At 50.1% G+C, this 16,482-nt stretch overlaps 1 protein-coding gene across 1 annotated transcript in view; it reads left to right on the plus strand.

The window, feature by feature from the left end:
• Positions 1-7,858: 7,858 nt before the first annotated feature.
• The window catches only part of JDP2 (Jun dimerization protein 2), a 28,853-nt gene continuing 20,229 nt past the window's right edge, over positions 7,859-16,482 (plus strand). The window contains exon 1 of the mRNA XM_025869627.1: positions 7,859-8,082. Coding sequence (XP_025725412.1) covers positions 7,882-8,082 — 201 coding nt within the window. The 5' untranslated portion in view covers positions 7,859-7,881. The remainder of the gene's footprint in view (positions 8,083-16,482) is intronic.

A 16,482-nucleotide genomic window follows, 5' to 3' on the forward strand; every position in this document is an offset into this window, starting at 1 on the left:
CAGAATCTTCCTGAAGAGCTGGGTGCTGTGAGATTTGAAGGGCTGTTGGAAGGCATGGGCGTTGAGGCCTCTGACTTTCCTCCTAGGTTGGTTGCAGCCACCTCCAAGGAGATGTGTTGGTGAGTGCTCAGTGTCCCCCAAGGAAGGATTTGGGTGAGGATCTCTCTACTCCCTTAGTGCCTAACTTTTGCAGCCACCAGGGTCTGCTGTCTCCCCCACCTGTTTGCAGGACCTGTAGGCATCTTTTCCAACCCACAGAATCCTTGGTAGGATGGGAAGGGCTAGGCTCTCCGGGCCCTGTCTGTCATGGGGCTGCTGGTGTTGCAGTGGGCCACCTCTCACACCAGTGTCTCTGTTTCCAGCCCGGCTCTGGAAGAGAGGGGCCCGTGCGATTCCAGGTTGGCCTGCTCTGTATTCATTCTGCCCCAGCTCAACTTGAGCAACCAGAGCCAGGGCTGAGGGCAAGCTGCATTCTTTTCTGCTTTTTTGCTGCAGGATGCAGTTTGCTTTTTTCCCATGTGAATGAATTATGTTTGAAACTGAAATGGGAGGAAGAGAAAAATAGAGTGAGTGTGTATGGGTATGTGTGTGTGCATACCTATATAGGCGGGGGGGGGGCAGCAGACACATTATTTTTCCATTTTCCTTTAATTAAGGCTCTGTGGAGGTGTGTTTGAAAACAGAGGGTCTCCTATGCCTTTGAGGAGGGTGAGAACACTGTTTTGGCTGCGTCCCGGGCCATATGCAGCGTATGGTGGCCAATGAAACTGGGCCTGGCTCGTTCTGTTGCTTGTCTTGGCAGTCGGTTCCGTGGCTTGTGTTACCAGCTCTGGAACTCACGGGCTGCCAAGCTCTGTGTGCCTGTGTGTGTGTGTGTGTGTGTGTGCGCGTGTGTGTGCGCGCGCGTGTGTGCACTCTTGTGCATGTGTGTGGTTTGGCCTCTCGAAGCTCAGCAGAGACAAATGCCTTAGCGACACAAGGTTGGAATTTTCAGTCTGTTTCTTTACACTCATTGCTGGCTGTAGGAGGCCCGGCCAGAGCCCACCGTTCTGGGGTGGGTTTTTGGGTGTTTTTTTTTGTATTATTATTATTTTTTAGTCTGTTTTCATGCTGCAGCCCATGGGATTCCATTTGTGGAGCTCGATTTCCAAAGCTAGAGCTGGCCAATGGCATTTTTTAAAAAGGGCCAAGAATTTGTTACACACTAGGTGCATGTCTGTGTTATGTACCCTATGATGAACTACAAACACCAATGAGTGGAGATAGGGTGAGGTGGGAAGAGGGAAAGCCTGTCCAATGGTAGTACCTTCCCAGCTCTTCGCTGTTCGGGATAAGGATCTTGGCAGAAATGCCTTAATGTGTATTTATTGAGCACCTACGTTAGGCAGGGGAGAAAGCTGTATTTACAGGCAGGGCCTTATCAAAAACATTTTTCTGGTCTCCAAGGAAGAATCTTTCGGCGGGGGGGGGGAGGTTCCAGTTTCTTCTGTGGCTGGGATGGCCATGCAAGGATCTTGCATGCCAGTGTGTCACGCGGGTGCCTTCTCCTGAACCTGCCACCCCTCATTCTCTTCTTGGGAGGAGGTAAGGACTGACCCCTTCTAAGCAGTGCAGGGATATAGGAGATGCTGGCCCGCTGCTTCAGGGTGGAAGATCCTGGTGGTGTCTTGTTGCCGGTGATCTATGCAGCTGTGTTCTGGCAGCTGGAGGAAACCTTAGGAGAAACCAAGGCAAAGGACAGGTGCTGGGCCCCATTTCTGCACCTTTGTACTCTGATCTGGCATCCTTTTTTTTTTTTTTAAGATTTTATTTATTTACTTGAGAGAGAGAACCCAGGAGAGAGCACAAGCAGGGGGAGTGGCAGAGGGAGAAAGAGAAGCAGACTCCCCGCTGAGCAGGGAGCCCGACACGGGGCTCCATCCCAGAACCGCAGGATCATGGCCTGAGCCGAAGGCAGATGCTTAACCCACTGAGCCACCCAGGCGGCCCTGATCTAGCATCCTTTGTTTCTCTTCTGCAGTAACGGCCTGGGTGCAGGATGGTCTTGCCCCCTTAGGGTTCACAGCTGGAAAGTGGGACAGCAGAGAACCCTCTGGGGAAGAATCCACTTCACAGGGCTAGGTGGGAACCATGCGGAAGGGAGGCCGAGGGGTCATCCAGCACCAGTGTCCCTCCAGGAAGGAAGGCCTTCGTGGCTACTCTGACTTCAGGCTCACCAGGTGCAGGCGCTGTTCCAGGCACTTTCCAAGTATTAACTAATTTAATCCTCTTCTCAGCCTTACAGGGCAAATAACATTATTTATTATTCCCACTTTACAGCTGAGGAAAGTGAGCTGTGGAGAGGTTAGGGAATTTGCCCAGTGTCACACAGCTAGGAAGGGGCAGAGCTTGGATTCACCTTCAGATAGATGATTGGGCTCCAAAGTTCCTACTCTGTACCTGCCTCTCTCTCCTGCCTGCAGAGCTAAGACCGCCCACCATCGGAGACACTGGGGCCGCGCCCCCGTTCTCAGTCTTAGAGATTTCTCCATTGCTTTGCCCCTTGCCTTCTGGATCGTCTTATCTTTTGGAAGTTGTTTTACCCACCTCATTTCAGATCCCAGGAGCGAGATCATTCCAGATGATTCCTTAGCTCCAAGAACAGGTTTGGTAGTTAAGTCACTGAGATTCACGATAGTTAATACTCTGTTTTGTGATCACTGGCCTGGCACCTTTCTGTCTGCCACCCTTCACCCCTTCCTGCCCATGGACTTCTGTCCCCCCCACCCCCTTCCATTTTCCTCTAGGCTGTGGCTCCCAAGACCTCCCACCCCGTCATGCTGATTCTCAGTCGCTGGCTACCTGCTCTATAACCCCACTAGTGTTCCTGGGCCCTGACCGTGAGCAGCCTTGCTCCTTGACCTGCCCCTACTCACCTCCACTTTCTCTTAGTGCTGAGCCTTGCAGCCTCAGGCCTTTTGCGCTCTTTACACACCATTCCTGGCTTCCGGTGCCAGGCCAGGCCAGCTGTTTGCCTGGAGGGGGGCTGGCCTTCCCAAAGAGGCCCAAGGATGTTAGAGCCTCTCTTAAACTTTTATTTCTATGGACAGAGAGTTCATGATGCAGATCCTAACTTTCTCTTAACCTCCCCCCCCCCTTTTAATCTGTCTTTGCCATTCTAGATGAAGAAGACAATTATTGGGCACTTTCTAACAAGAATAGCCCTGTACAGGCTTGACCTATCACAGCAAGACTGTTATTTAATTGTAGATATTTCCATTAAAAATTATATCTTACAGAATTACATACAGTACACAAGAGAAGAAAATAAGAGGGGGAAACTCTACCTTTCCTTCTTTTGGCTGAAATGGTTCTTCATCTTAGTATCTTCCAACGGGACCCAGTATCTGGAATTGAAGTGTATTGTGGCTTTTCTTCTGCTTGTATCAGGCAGTGCCCCAAAATGTGTGCCCACAAGCCCCCGAGGAAGTCAGAACAGGGAGATACAAGCTGTTGGATCTTTGTTTTAGGTTCTTGCCTCTTGGACCCATCTGGTCCCTATCTTTTCCAAGCCCGCTTTTAGGGAGCTGCATTAAGCCTCCCAAAATCTTAGGCTCCAGAGCAGCTTAGGGTCTGCTGTGACCTCCCAAATGCTTTCTGTCTTATTCATGCCTTACTTGTCAGTCTCATCTCGGATCTGTGCATTACCCAGTTTTTCTTCATTGGCTAGTTTCCAAGTTGTTCCTGGTCAATGTCCCAAAATGCCCAAATCTTCTTGGATTCTGGGCCTGTCTTTTGAGGTCAAGCCCCATTTGCCAGTTTTGGTCTTCTGCCAACATATACAGCTTGTTCTTTATTTATGCATCCCAGTTACTAATGGAGACATGGAGGGTGTTTATCTTCCTTTCTGACCTTCTGGGCCCTGAAGGGAAAAATCTCTGGGTTCTTCCCCTAAAGCTTTTAGTGCATAGCTCTCCTTTTCCTCCTAAATTGTTTCCGTATGGAAGAAGCAGTTTGGGAGATGATTTCATCTCTTGTTATCTCTCCTATGTCTTCCTTGAAGTGGGTAAATTCCTCTTGGCTGTTATAGGTTCCCTGCCACTGCCCCCCTCCCCCATTTTTATAGATCCCTAAATCACATCAAATGGTTTTATTTTTCAAATCACCAAAGTTGCCTTTCAACCTTGGCTTGTCAGCCAGCTCTTTCCAGTTAATGAGGACCCAGTTATGAAAGGCAGCCGCTCTAGCCCCTCCATCTTCTGCCCCTCCCGCCCCCCTGCCCCCCCCAGAGCCGTTTAGGATGACTTCGCGCTGGTGAATGTCAGCTGTTGGGATTGTCTCCTAGGAATGGCATGTGTTAAGGACTTTGTGGTTTGTATCTGAGCAGTTAGGGGCACCCTTGGGGGGGGACGGGGAGGAAAGAGAGGGGGATTTTTGCTTCTGCAGAGGAAAGCCTGGTGTCTGATCCTCCAAGTGAGGCTTGCCATTGGGTTGGGTTCACAGGGGAGCAGGAATGGCAAGAATTTATGGGGCTGCTGTCCCAGGGGGTGGTTACCCCTCTGAGGGGGTTCCACAGTAGCAAAGAATCCATTATATTTTGGGATCATTTGTTAGTGTCTCATTTATACCATCTGTATGAAAATAAACAGAAGCTGCAAGCAGAGCCTATCATTCCCAGAATAGAGCGGGGTCTGGCTTCCATCTTTCTGAGATGGCTTAGGCAGGGAAACATACAGAAGCCTCTGGAGTATTTTTCTTGGGGTCTACTGTGGGAACAAATAATCTAGAGGTGGATAACAAGCATCTAAACTCCCAGAGACAGATCCTTACCCCACTCTCTGAATTTTGCTCCACCATGAGTTTTTTTTTTAATCACTTGTTCATTCATTCATTTTTATTTATTAATTCAACAAGTATTTGTTGATTACCCTTTCTGTGCCAGAAATGACACTAGGCACTTGGGTTCCATGGGGCAGCAACTAGCCATGACTGCTGCTTCCCCCTTGAAATCACCCATATGCTTGCTGAGTGCCCACATGGCACCTTTTGCCCTGTAGGAATTGGCCCTTACAGTACAGGAGGGTTCGGGGGCTTCTGGCGAAGGAGGAGACTTTGCTCTGTATTTTTGCTTGGCTGCATAGCAGAGGTGTGGTGCCTCCATCCCGTTAGGGGTTTGTGTCCAGCTGAAATACCAGGCACAGAGCATTTCCCCGCCTCCCATTACCCATCTGTTTTGACTAGCTCAAGCATCCTTTTGGTGGGGGGGCGGAGGGGGTCACTGACTCCTCGTGGCATGAGTTCAGGTCTGGCAGAGGGGATTTTATAAGTTTTTCTCCTCTCCTGGAAAGGAGATGTCAGTTTGGCCCAGGCAGCCTGAAATCACTCCCCTCTGCCTGCCAGGTGTACCTATAGCTGGGCCCAGGTATCATTTTGCCCCTAGGAATGAGTCCTTCCATTGGCCCCTTTCTCATTCTCCCTGGGGGAGGCCCCGGGATATATGCAGCTCATCCACTCGGCCCCAGAGCCGCCTTCTGGTGTGAAAACCTGCAGCCCTCTCTGCATTGCAGTCCTGGCTCTGGTGAGTGGCAGGGTGCCTTCAGTCCAGTTCAGGCTTAGGGAGGGTCACAACACCTTGACCCACCACACACGAGATGTCTCAGGGGCCATGTCCATGTCTGGGCTCCCACCCAGGCTACCATGGGTTGTTAGGGAACTTCCTAAACCTAGATCTGCATGGAAGGCAGAGTAGAGGGTCCTTGGTGCAAGAGAGTGATCCTCCGCTAGGGGCTGGTGTCTCAAAGTCCACCATTAAAAGGTCATTAATATCTGCATATATATCTCTTGAACCCCAGGAGGGGAAACGAAAAGGGCAAGGTGAGAAAGCTCTGGCTCTAAAATCCAGGGACCGGGAGTCCAGCCCTGGCTTTTCCTCTGTGTGACCTTGGGCAAGTCATTTCACCCCTCTGAGCTTTAATTTCCTCATGTGCAAAATGAGGATGTGGTTTAGATAAGCACAGGGCCTCCTCCAGCTCTAAGACGATGACTTGATGTGAGTGAGTGAGTCTCAGATCCTTTTCTGAGATGGCCCGGGGGACACTAGGTGCTAAGGAGGGGCAAGGGGCTGGGTGTGGGGGGGGCAGAGCAGGTGGAGCACAAACTTAGGGCCCAGGGTACCAAATGTGAACTTGGGTGCCCGGCAAGGAGCTCTGTGCAAACGGCTTCATAGGCAGGTGCGCTGGGGTGCTGGGGGCAAAATGGCAGGTCCATTGTCCACTCACATGTACCTTCTTTAAGGAAAGTGATGTCCAGGGGAAGTCTTTGTGGTTCAAGGGTGCAAATCCCTCACATGCTTTTCCCCTCAGAGTGCAGAACCTGTTGAGAAAGGGATCCTAGGGTTGGACGGGGAAGCAAATTTCACCTTTAAAAGAGAACAGAGGTGGAGAACATGGTGTGTGCTTGTGGCCGACAGGGCCTCCCTAGTGGGCCCCTGTCCTGCAATCTAGACCTGGCAGCCTGGATGGGGACAGAGAGTTGTGGATTACCCCCCAGGGCCACTCTTATGGGAGGCAGTGAGCCCAAGACAGCACGGCCACAGGAGAACATGAATTCTGCCCGGCAGGGAAGTGCGGTCCAATGGATGTCACATCTCCCCTCTCTCACCAAATATATCCCTCTCCCTGGAAGAGACTGATAGAGGTGGAAGGGTAGGACAGAGCTCCCCCAGGATTTCCAGGACAGTCGAGGTTTTGATTTTATGGCCCTGTGCAGAGAGGTAGGAAGGGAGAGAAGTTCCCTTTTGCAGGACTGGAATCCAGGAGCAGCTCTGTACTCAAATGTGACTTACGAGGCTATACACATCTGACCTCCACATTCTCAGTGGCTCCTGGCTCATAGGTGGTCAACAGTTGGAAGGGTGAATGGATGGATGGATAGATACGAGTCCTCTAAGGGACCCGATGAGTCTGGCTTTCTTGGCAGACATGCTTTCTTCCCTGCCATCTGTGTCTTGAAGTGACCATTTCTTATCCACAAGTTTCTCCCCGCAGGGAGAAGGAACAAGAGTTCTCTGGTGTTGACCTGTCTAAATTCTGTCTTTCATGCCTGAATCTGTCTTCCTTTGCACACCTTCTGGGTCTGGCAGAGCCAGAATATGTGTTTGCTTTGAGAATGAAGAGACAGGGAGGACTTTTCTGGTCCCTTGCTCCCCTGGGAAGGCACATGCTAATGCATCTCATCTTTGCCTCTGTGTCTTCCCCATAGACGCCAGATGCACACACTCACACACACGCTTACCTTGAACTTCGATTTGCTTCATTTCGTATTCAGGGTGTCTTAACAAGTATGCAGAACGGGATGTGTGATTTGAGGGGAGGCACCGTGCCAGAGCAAAAATAGCTCCCTCTCAGACAGGTGCAAAGGTGCCTGAGATGCCACTATTGTGACCCGCTTTCTTCGGAGGCAGCATGGTGCAGTTTAAATCCCGGCTACTCCAATTTTAACAGTGCACAATCTTGAGCGAGTTCTCTTTCTAAGCCGTGGCCTCCTCGTCTGTGTAATGGGTCTGACTCCATCTCGTGGGGCTACTCGAAGGATTACCGCAGTGCCAAACACATAGCAAATACCGAATCAATGTGGCCTACGCTTGGGTTAAGCCTTGCCTTCAGTGCCAAGAATAATTGCTGGGCACTAATTGATCAGAGTTCTTCTCTGTAACGGAATGGACGGAAGGGCAAGAGGAGCAACTGGGTGGGGAAGGGGTTCAGGGGAACATTAGTGAGAGAAAGGAAGAGGCCCCAGTAAGGCATGGGGGCTTAAGCCCCTCACAGAACCCCTCACCTGGCTGATGGCCCGTGTCCTGATCTTCTTGCACCCACTCTAGGCTGGGCTGCCGCTCCTCCTGCTATGATGCCTGGGCAGATTCCAGACCCTTCCGTGACTGCGGGCTCTCTGCCAGGGCTCGGCCCCCTGACCGGACTCCCCAGCTCGGCTCTGACTGCAGAGGAGCTGAAATACGCTGACATCCGCAACATTGGGGCCATGATCGCCCCCTTGCACTTCCTGGAGGTGAAACTGGGCAAGAGGCCCCAACCCGTGAAAAGTGAGGTGAGCAAGCCTTGTTCCTCTAGGTGGACTCCAAGGGTACGATGCCTGGGTTACAGCCCCAGCTCTAGCCCCACATTGACTGAGTGATCTCAGCGTTGCTGTTCTGCGTGGGGTCTGAGGACCACTAGAATCTATGTCACCGTGCAGCTCGTTAGAGATGCAGCATCTTGGGCCCCGCTCCAGAAACTTCTGCATCAGATTTGGCATTTTAACAATCTCTCCCGGAGGGTTCATGGCCATGTTAAAGTTTCAGAAGCTCTGGGCTAGGGCAGGATGCTGAACCTGTGTCTGGTTCTTCCAGGGGCAAAGGAAGAGTGATTAATAATAACAATAATGAACAATAATACATTGGCAGTCTCTCTGGGCTGTTGGGAGGATCAGGGGAGATCGTGGACACATGCACATGCTTTGGAAACTATTCAAGAGAATGCTAATCCTGGATTACCTTTCAAAATTATTATTGTGAGGCACATCATTGCCTCTACTCCTCTTGGCCCGAAGCTGGAGCTGAAGGTAGGCACTGGGGGAAGGGTGGTGTGGCATCCCTGCTCCGGCAGCTGCCAGAGACGGGCATGGAGGCGGTCCCGCAGCACCATCTGCTTTAAATGATGTTTGTAGAGGACCTGCATGTGAAGCACTCCCTCCTCGGGTCCCTGGAGGCTGCAGCTCCCATGAGCCTTCCTTGCAGAACAGTAGCATTTCCCTGGGGACTGGTGAGAAGCAGAAGTCCTCAGCGTGGGTGAGCCTCAGTGCTGTGCACTCCCCCAGCCACTTCCCCAGGGGTGGCAGTTTGTCCAAAGACCTGCCCCAGTGAGGTTCCCAGCAGGGCCCTTTTTCCAAGGCCTGACAGGATAGCTGCCGACCTAGAAGGGAGAAGGGGCCAGCAGTGGGAGGCCGAGGGGGGGGATGCGGGAGGACGGGGGCAACCGCGGAGCATAGGAGCTCGTTCATAGGCAAAGGTGCGCCTGGATGTGGGTCCATCCCGCAGCATGGAGCTCAGAGGGCTGGACATTCAGGCAAGAGGGACTCTTGAGTGGGGAAAGGTGTCTGGGTACTGCACTGGGTTTATTATGCGGCTTCTGCTCTGCCCCCCCACCCCCAATCCCCAGGAGTGCCACCAAATTGCAAAGAGGGGCTGCTGGGGGCTTGGTCAGGGGTGGCAAACTGGCCGTTTGTGGGTTAGATCTGGCTCTCAGATGTGTTTTGTTTGGCCCGCACAGTGTTTTAAAAGAAACCTGAACCAACATTTCACCTGAAAATTTGGATTTTAATCTTTGGTTAAAAACTCGGGAGATCTGGTCACACGGTACCCCGTTGTGGCCTGGCCACAGCTACATGGAACAGAGAGCCCCACCTCACCTGTTTCCTCCCTGCAGTTTGCCACAGGCCCACACACCTCCCTATTGTCCTTGGTTTTGTTTACACTGTTGGTTTTGCTTTTGTTACCACAAGCTGCCTCCATTTACCTCAACTGCGTGGCTCCCACTGTAGACGTTTGCACTGGGGACACCTGGATGAGGTGCATTGTAGGTGCCCATTAAAGACGGTTAAGTAGGAGATGAAAGTTGATGGTAATTATATTCTTCTGAGTTGATAAATCAACGTGCTGTTAATAGCACTTCCTGGCTTTTTTAGTGCTTTGCTTTCTTTATGGAGGGCCCTTGTCTTTGGTCTTTTGCTATTCCCTTTCCCAGGCTCATAACTTGAAAGCATCCGTTTCTGGGTCGTTCCACAGTATAATTGCCATTTAAACCCAGCAGCTGAGGAGTTTCACTGGGGCACAGAGGCTGTGGGACCAATGAAGAGCCAGGTGCCTTGGTCCGGGGTTGGCCCAGTGGGGATTTGCCCCCAGGGGGCTGAGTTACCACCCCTTCCCTTTCTGCAAAGGGCGCCAAGGAGCTTTCTTTTTCTTTGGAAAAGGGCTTTATTTGGGTTGGGTATTTTTACATTTCACAGCCTCCCCCGGATTGGTGGCATATGCCCTGTACCTGACAGTGACTGTCTTCACAGGCCCCCACAAACACGCACCATCCAGGCTGTGAAAATAGCGAGCCGTTTTTAGGGCGTATTTGCATGTCCCCTCCCCAGCTGTCAGACTGCAGCTTCGTGGGGGCGAAGAGGCAGATGGAGCAGTGCAGACTGTCCTGGCGTGGAGTGAGGTCAGCCCTGCACTGGGAGCTGACCTCCAAATGCTTCCTAGGTCAGACCGAAGATTGGGGGAGGGTCAGTTGAGAGCAACTGAAAAATAAAGGAGGTGGGGAGAGAAACTTACAGCTCGAGAACCTTCTGTCCTGAAGATTTCTTTGCATATGGTGAACTGCCTTTGGAGGATTTTCACATTGGCCTTTTAGCCTGGTAGAAGTTTCCTGAAGGATAATAAGATACTAGCTCACAACTGTTAAGCATTTAAGATGCACCGGGCCCTGTGCTAAGTGCTGAACGTAGGATCTTGCTGATTCATTACCCGGTCCTGGTGATTGGGTTCTCCGCGTTTTAGGGAAGAGGAATTTGAGGTCCAGGGAGGAAGAGATCAAGTCACTCAGGATCACACCACTGGAGAGTGGCAGAGCTGGGGCTGTCTGGGGGTGCTGCCGCTGCTGCTGGGGTGGAGACCCGCATGGGGCACGGTGCTGGGCACTCTTCCTCAAGTGCCTCGCCGAACCCTTTGAAGTGATGGTTACCGAGGTGGTGGTTTATGCCCACGTTACGGATGAGGTCAACAAGACTTAGAGAGGTCCGAGGTCTTGCAGCTGGGAAATCAGCCCAGCGGTCGGACTTTATAGAGCCAGAGCATTAACCTTAGACTGTGCTGCAACCCCCCGCCCACAGCTCTCTACATCCTTAGCAGCCCGCTGTTGGGCTGGGGAGGCCGGATGAACCTGGCCCCAGAACACTCGATCATTTTGATGACATGTCCCGGTTAGTGCTGAGCCCTGCACTTCTGTAGCCTCGTCGTCTCCCAGGCCCCGGCGAGAAAGCTGGGCCGAGCTGCTGTGCAGGCAGTCCTGTCCGAGCTGGCTGGCGGGCGGGCCACCTTGCAGAGGCCAGCGGTCTCTTGGGCCGTGGCCAAACACACGAAGCCATTTGGTAAAAGAACCTTGGAGGAATTAAGTTGAACGACAGGTTTTGTAGATGATAGAGTGCCCTGTGCTGATGTTTTTATTATGTGGTTGACACTTCAACTGTTTTGGTGCCAAGAGCTTGGCTGCAGTCCATTGGTCCGGCAGATAGTGCTAAGCAACTACTATGTGCTTGGCCCTGTGCCAGGCACTGGGACCCGAACCATAAACAAAGTAGACGAAGCCCCCTTCTCTTGGAGCTGTATGTCAGAGTTGGGGGCATCCAGAAAGACAAATACGCAAAGTAGTGTATGATGTAAAAGGTCAGGTAGTGGTCAGTATTGCGAAGACAAATTCAGTCGAGCAAGCAGATGGAGAGTGGCCAGAGGGCTCATTTGGCTGGCTGGCTGGGGAGTCTGGGGATGTCATGTTCTGGGGGATGGGATTTCTAGAACCGATGCTTCTTCCTAGCTTCTTTGTTCTTGCCTTTCCAATAGTCCTTTTCAGGACAGTTGTGCTCTCTAGCTTTCTCTAGACTTTTCCTTCTTTCACTTTTCATTCTGTAGCCCCTTCCAGCTGGACTCCTCAACCAACCAGCGGCTACTGGCCTGAAGATCTTGGCCCTCCCCAGGGCATCTCCAAGTGGGCTGCTGGGGCCACACCCTGCCTCCGAGCCTGGAATGCCTTTCCAGTAGGGACAGCAGGGCGGCCAGAAGCCCCACCCTTGCAGGTGTGAAGGCACACACACACACAAAGGCACAGACACACACCCCAGGCACTCACTTAACCTGCTAGATGGGACCCCTCACCCTCTGCGCCGCTCTGCAAGGCTCTAGAGGACATTTGAATTCAAGGGAGTTTGGACTGGATGACGTTTTAGGAAAGAGGCTGCAAACTGTCAATCCATGGGCAGGAGTCAGCCTATGGATGAATCTCATTTGGCTCTGACAGTGTGGTTTGCTTTCTTGCTTTTTTTTTTTTTTTTCTTAATTGAATGAGTTGTTATATTTAAAAGCCGGGAAATGTGGAAAAGCCCACACCCTTATAAGCACCAAGAAGCTGGAGCTGAGTAGCAAATGCTCACTGTATTAGCACGCGGCCTTTAGCTTGCCACAGTCCCCACTACTCCCTGCTGCCTTCCACAAAGCCAGCTTTTGAGTGTGCGTCCTGTGTGTAGGCCCCAAAGACAGGGATGACATCTTACATTTCTTTGTATTTCCAACAGATTGTGTGCAGTGCCTTGCACAGATTTTATGTTTGATACGTGCTTGTTGGTTTAAACGTTAATTAGCTATGTCAACTTAGCAAGTCACTTAAACTCTCTGTCCCTTGGTTTCTCTATCTCTCAGTTCTTATCTCCAAGCATTGTCCATTTGTTTTTCTATTCTTGGACTTAAGTGACTTTCGGCAGAAAAATAAAACAAAACTCACCATGAAAATCAAACCAACTATTTCTAAAACTTAGCTAATCATCAAAACCGCTTGGAAAACTTTATAAATACATATTTCCAGACCCGACCCTAGGTCCATGGACTCAGAAACTGTGAGCGCAGAATCCAGGGAATCTGTATATTCATTCAGTAGGCTCAGAGGTTCCTCAGCTACCTCTGGGGACCTGACTTTTCACTGTTTATACCTCTCCTCGGGCTCTTCTGATCCTTGGCAGGGAGCATTCTGAGGGCTTCACCGTGAGGCATCAGTGTGCACACTTCAACATGGGCTGCCTTTCCAGCACACATTCCACGTGGTGACTGGGTCCACGTCCTTGTCATCTTCAGAGCAGGAGAGACTTCACCGTTTGTGAATTTCACAATGGTCATTTCCCAACTTCTGCTGGGGCACCAAAGAACACTTAGGGGGTTTTCACCTTCGATGAAGTGTGAATTTGAGTCCATGGATTACAGGGTGGTCTTGGAAGGTGTGCTCATCCTCAGCCACAGGTGGTCATCCCAGAGTTTGTTCACCAAAATGTTTGCCCATGTTTAGCCTGAGCACACAGAGTTGCCCCAAATCATCTGATGTGCTGGGTAAATGTTGGCGTAAGCACGCTTGTGTTTTTAGTGATTTAAAACATAAAGCCCACTGACATTTTTTAGCAAGCTTTGCATAATTGGTTTTTAATTTGTGGCTCTTTGAAATAGCATTGGCCTTCTTCCCCCCTGACTCACACACTTTTTCTGTCTCATACTTCTTTGGCAGAGAGATCCAATCTGTCCCTTCTTGGAACAGGAATCTCCCAGCTCGTCGTTGAAATCCTGAGTTTCCACTTTAGTTCCGTCACTTTGTTAGCGCGTTTTCAAAAGCCGTTAGCTTTTTTATTTCCTTTAATAATTTCATTTGAGGGAGAGAGAGCGATCGCTAAAGGCCACTCTGGATATATTTAAAGTTGGCCCCTGCGTTACTGAGTCCTATTTGATGCAGGACCCCAAGCCTTCACAAGGGTTCTGACGCTTTTTTCACCTCATAGGTTGGTCACACGCGCTATCGTTTGAGGACAGGATCCCTTGGAAAGATGGTGGTGGGGACATGGCTGGATATGTGTGTCCTTAGAAATCAGACTTACTCTGCAAAGTTCAGGGAGTCCTGTGCTGCCTTCTTAGATTCTCCACCTTAAGATGGGGAAAATATTAGTACCCACCCCTTAGTGCTGCTCTGATGATCAAATGAATGAATGCAGGTCAAGGGTCTCACGTAATGCCTGGCACTCAGTAAGATACACAACAAATGTAAGATAGGAATGTGCTTCACTTTTCCAATGTGTTAATTATGCAAGTTAGTTTTTATTTTATTTTATTTTTTAAAAAGATTTTATTTATTGATTTGACAGAGAGAGACACCGTGAGAGAGGGAACACAAGCAGGAGGAGTGGGAGAGGGAGAAGCAGGCTTCCCGCTGAGCAGGGAGCCGGATGCGGGGCTCGATCCCAGGACCCTGGGGTCATGACCTGAGCTGAAGGCAGACGCTTAACGACTGAGCCACCCAGGCGCCCCAAGTTAGTTTTTATTACTGATTCAAACACTGTTCCTTTCATTTCCTGGAGGGTATTTTGCCCTTGGACGTGGTGAGTGGCCTGAATGTGTGGAGGTCACACGTGTCATGGGTGCAGGGCACCCTCCTGGCTTCCTAACCAGAGGGGCTGCTTCTGGGGCCTGGGAAGAGCTCTGGACTCTGGCTCAAGCTTCTGGGTTTGAAGTCTGGCTCCTTCACTCACTCCTGGTACGACCTTGGACAGGTCAGCCGTCTTACTGTTTCTTCATCTATAAAAGGAGGAAACTCATACTTACCGAGTTGCATCACGAAGATTAATTGAGGCACTGTGTAAAAAGATGACCTTGACTCCAGCACAATTTGATTGTAAATTGCCTCTTTAAGGGCTGTGGCCCATGTGCAGTGAATCACACCACACATTGTGACAGCATTGGCCTTACCAATGTGTTGCACCTTTGACCTGGATTTCAGGGAAGCAAGCAGACCTTCCTGTTTTCTGGTTGCTCGTGCAGGTTTGATGCAACCGATTTTAGTTACCATCGCAAACTGTAAATGAGAAGACCCTTCAACCTTCTGTTTTCCCCTACGCTGCTTTGTGTGACTCCTTAGCTTGTTCCCTGTGGTGTTAAGGTCACTACTGAATTCCCGTGAACCATCAGTTTTTTAGCAGCCGTACAAAGTGGCCTCTTCTGTCAATGCTGGCCATCCTTCTTTGGTGTCCCTGGGTCCACTGGCAGCATGGACTCAGAGCTGGGAAACTGGGTCATCTCACTGGTGAGCTCCACTGGCCGAACAACTCTGGAGCCAGCCAAGCCGCTCTCCCTTCTACTGTGCCCCAAGGCACAAGACCATTCGGCCTGAGGTTGGAGCTCTGAGACTTGGGACTTACGGGCAGATTTGGGCAGGCTGCGGAGATGCTGGCTTCCTCTGGGTTTAGCGTCCCCTTGAGGCTGTGCACACCCTGCCCTGTGCTGGGGCTCATTGTGCTCTGCTCTGTGGCTGTGACTGCAGGGTTCCCCTTTACTAAGCACCGTGTCTGCGCGTGTTCGGGATGGCAAGCCCCTGCACAGTTTGCCTCCGTAGCTCCTCTTCCTGCCCCTCCCCCCAGCCACCACCAGTACAAAAACTTGGCTCTTTGGAGGCATTGTAGCAAAGCAGGACTGCCACATTGGAACAGTTTGGCTCTGGAGAGGTTACTAGGCATCTTCAGTTTCCGCCCTTGTAAAAATGGGGGAGACAGACCTCTTTGTCACACCATATACAAAAATTGACTCAAAATGGACCCCAAGACTTAATACAAGAGCTAAAACTATAAAACTCTTAGAAGGAAACAGCCGTTAATCTTTGTGAGCTTGGATTAGGCAATGATTTCTTAGATAGGACACCAAACCACAAGCAACAAAATAAAAAATAGATACATTTGACATCAAAATTAAAAACTTTTGTGCTTCAAGGGACGCAAAGTAAAAAGCCCACAGAATGAGAGCAAATTTTTGCACATTGTAGATCTGATGAGGGACTCGTATATGGAATATGTAAAGAGCTATTCCAACTCAATAATAAAAATGGGCAATGGACATTTCTCCAGGGAAGATATATGAATGGCTAATAAGCACATGGAAAGATGCTCAACATCATTGGCCATCAAAGAAATACAGATCAAAACCACTGAAATACCACTTCACATCCGCTGGGATGACTATAATAAAAAAGAAAAAATTGTAACAAATGTTAGTGACGATGTGGAGAAGTTGTAATCCTCATACACTGCTGGTGGGAATGTAAAATGGTGCAGCCACTCCAGAAAACCGTCCTCAGAAGACTAATTCCACTCCTAGATACCCAACAGAAAAAAAAAAACACATGTCCACACAAAAACTTGTACATGAGTGTTCATAGCAGTATTATTCATAATATCAAAACTGGGAACAACCCAAATGTCCATAAATTGATGAACAGGTAAAGAAAATATGATATATCCGTACAGTAGATTACTTGTTCATAAAAAGGAATAAAGTACTGATATTTGCTACAAAATGGATGAGCCTTGAAAACAATTATGTTTAGTGAAAGAAGCCAGTCACAAAGAACCACATACTGCAAGATTCCATTGATAGGACATGTCCAGAGTAGGCAAATCCATAAAGACAGGAAGGAGAACCACTTCCCTGGTGCCTGGGGCTGGGGGAGGTGGGAGAGGTGGGGGGGTGACAGCTAAGGGGCATGGGGTTTCTTTTGGAGTTAATGAAAATGCTCTAAAAGTTATTGTGGTGAGAGTTGCACAGCTTTGTGAGTATACTCAAAGCCATTGAGTTGTGTACTTTAAGAGTGCAAATTGGTGAATTTTATCGCA

This window comes from Callorhinus ursinus, unplaced genomic scaffold (genome assembly GCF_003265705.2).
Source record: "Callorhinus ursinus isolate GAN/ISIS: 27379988/994484 unplaced genomic scaffold, GSC_fseal_2.0 scaffold8, whole genome shotgun sequence".
Taxonomy (NCBI): domain Eukaryota; kingdom Metazoa; phylum Chordata; class Mammalia; order Carnivora; family Otariidae; genus Callorhinus; species Callorhinus ursinus.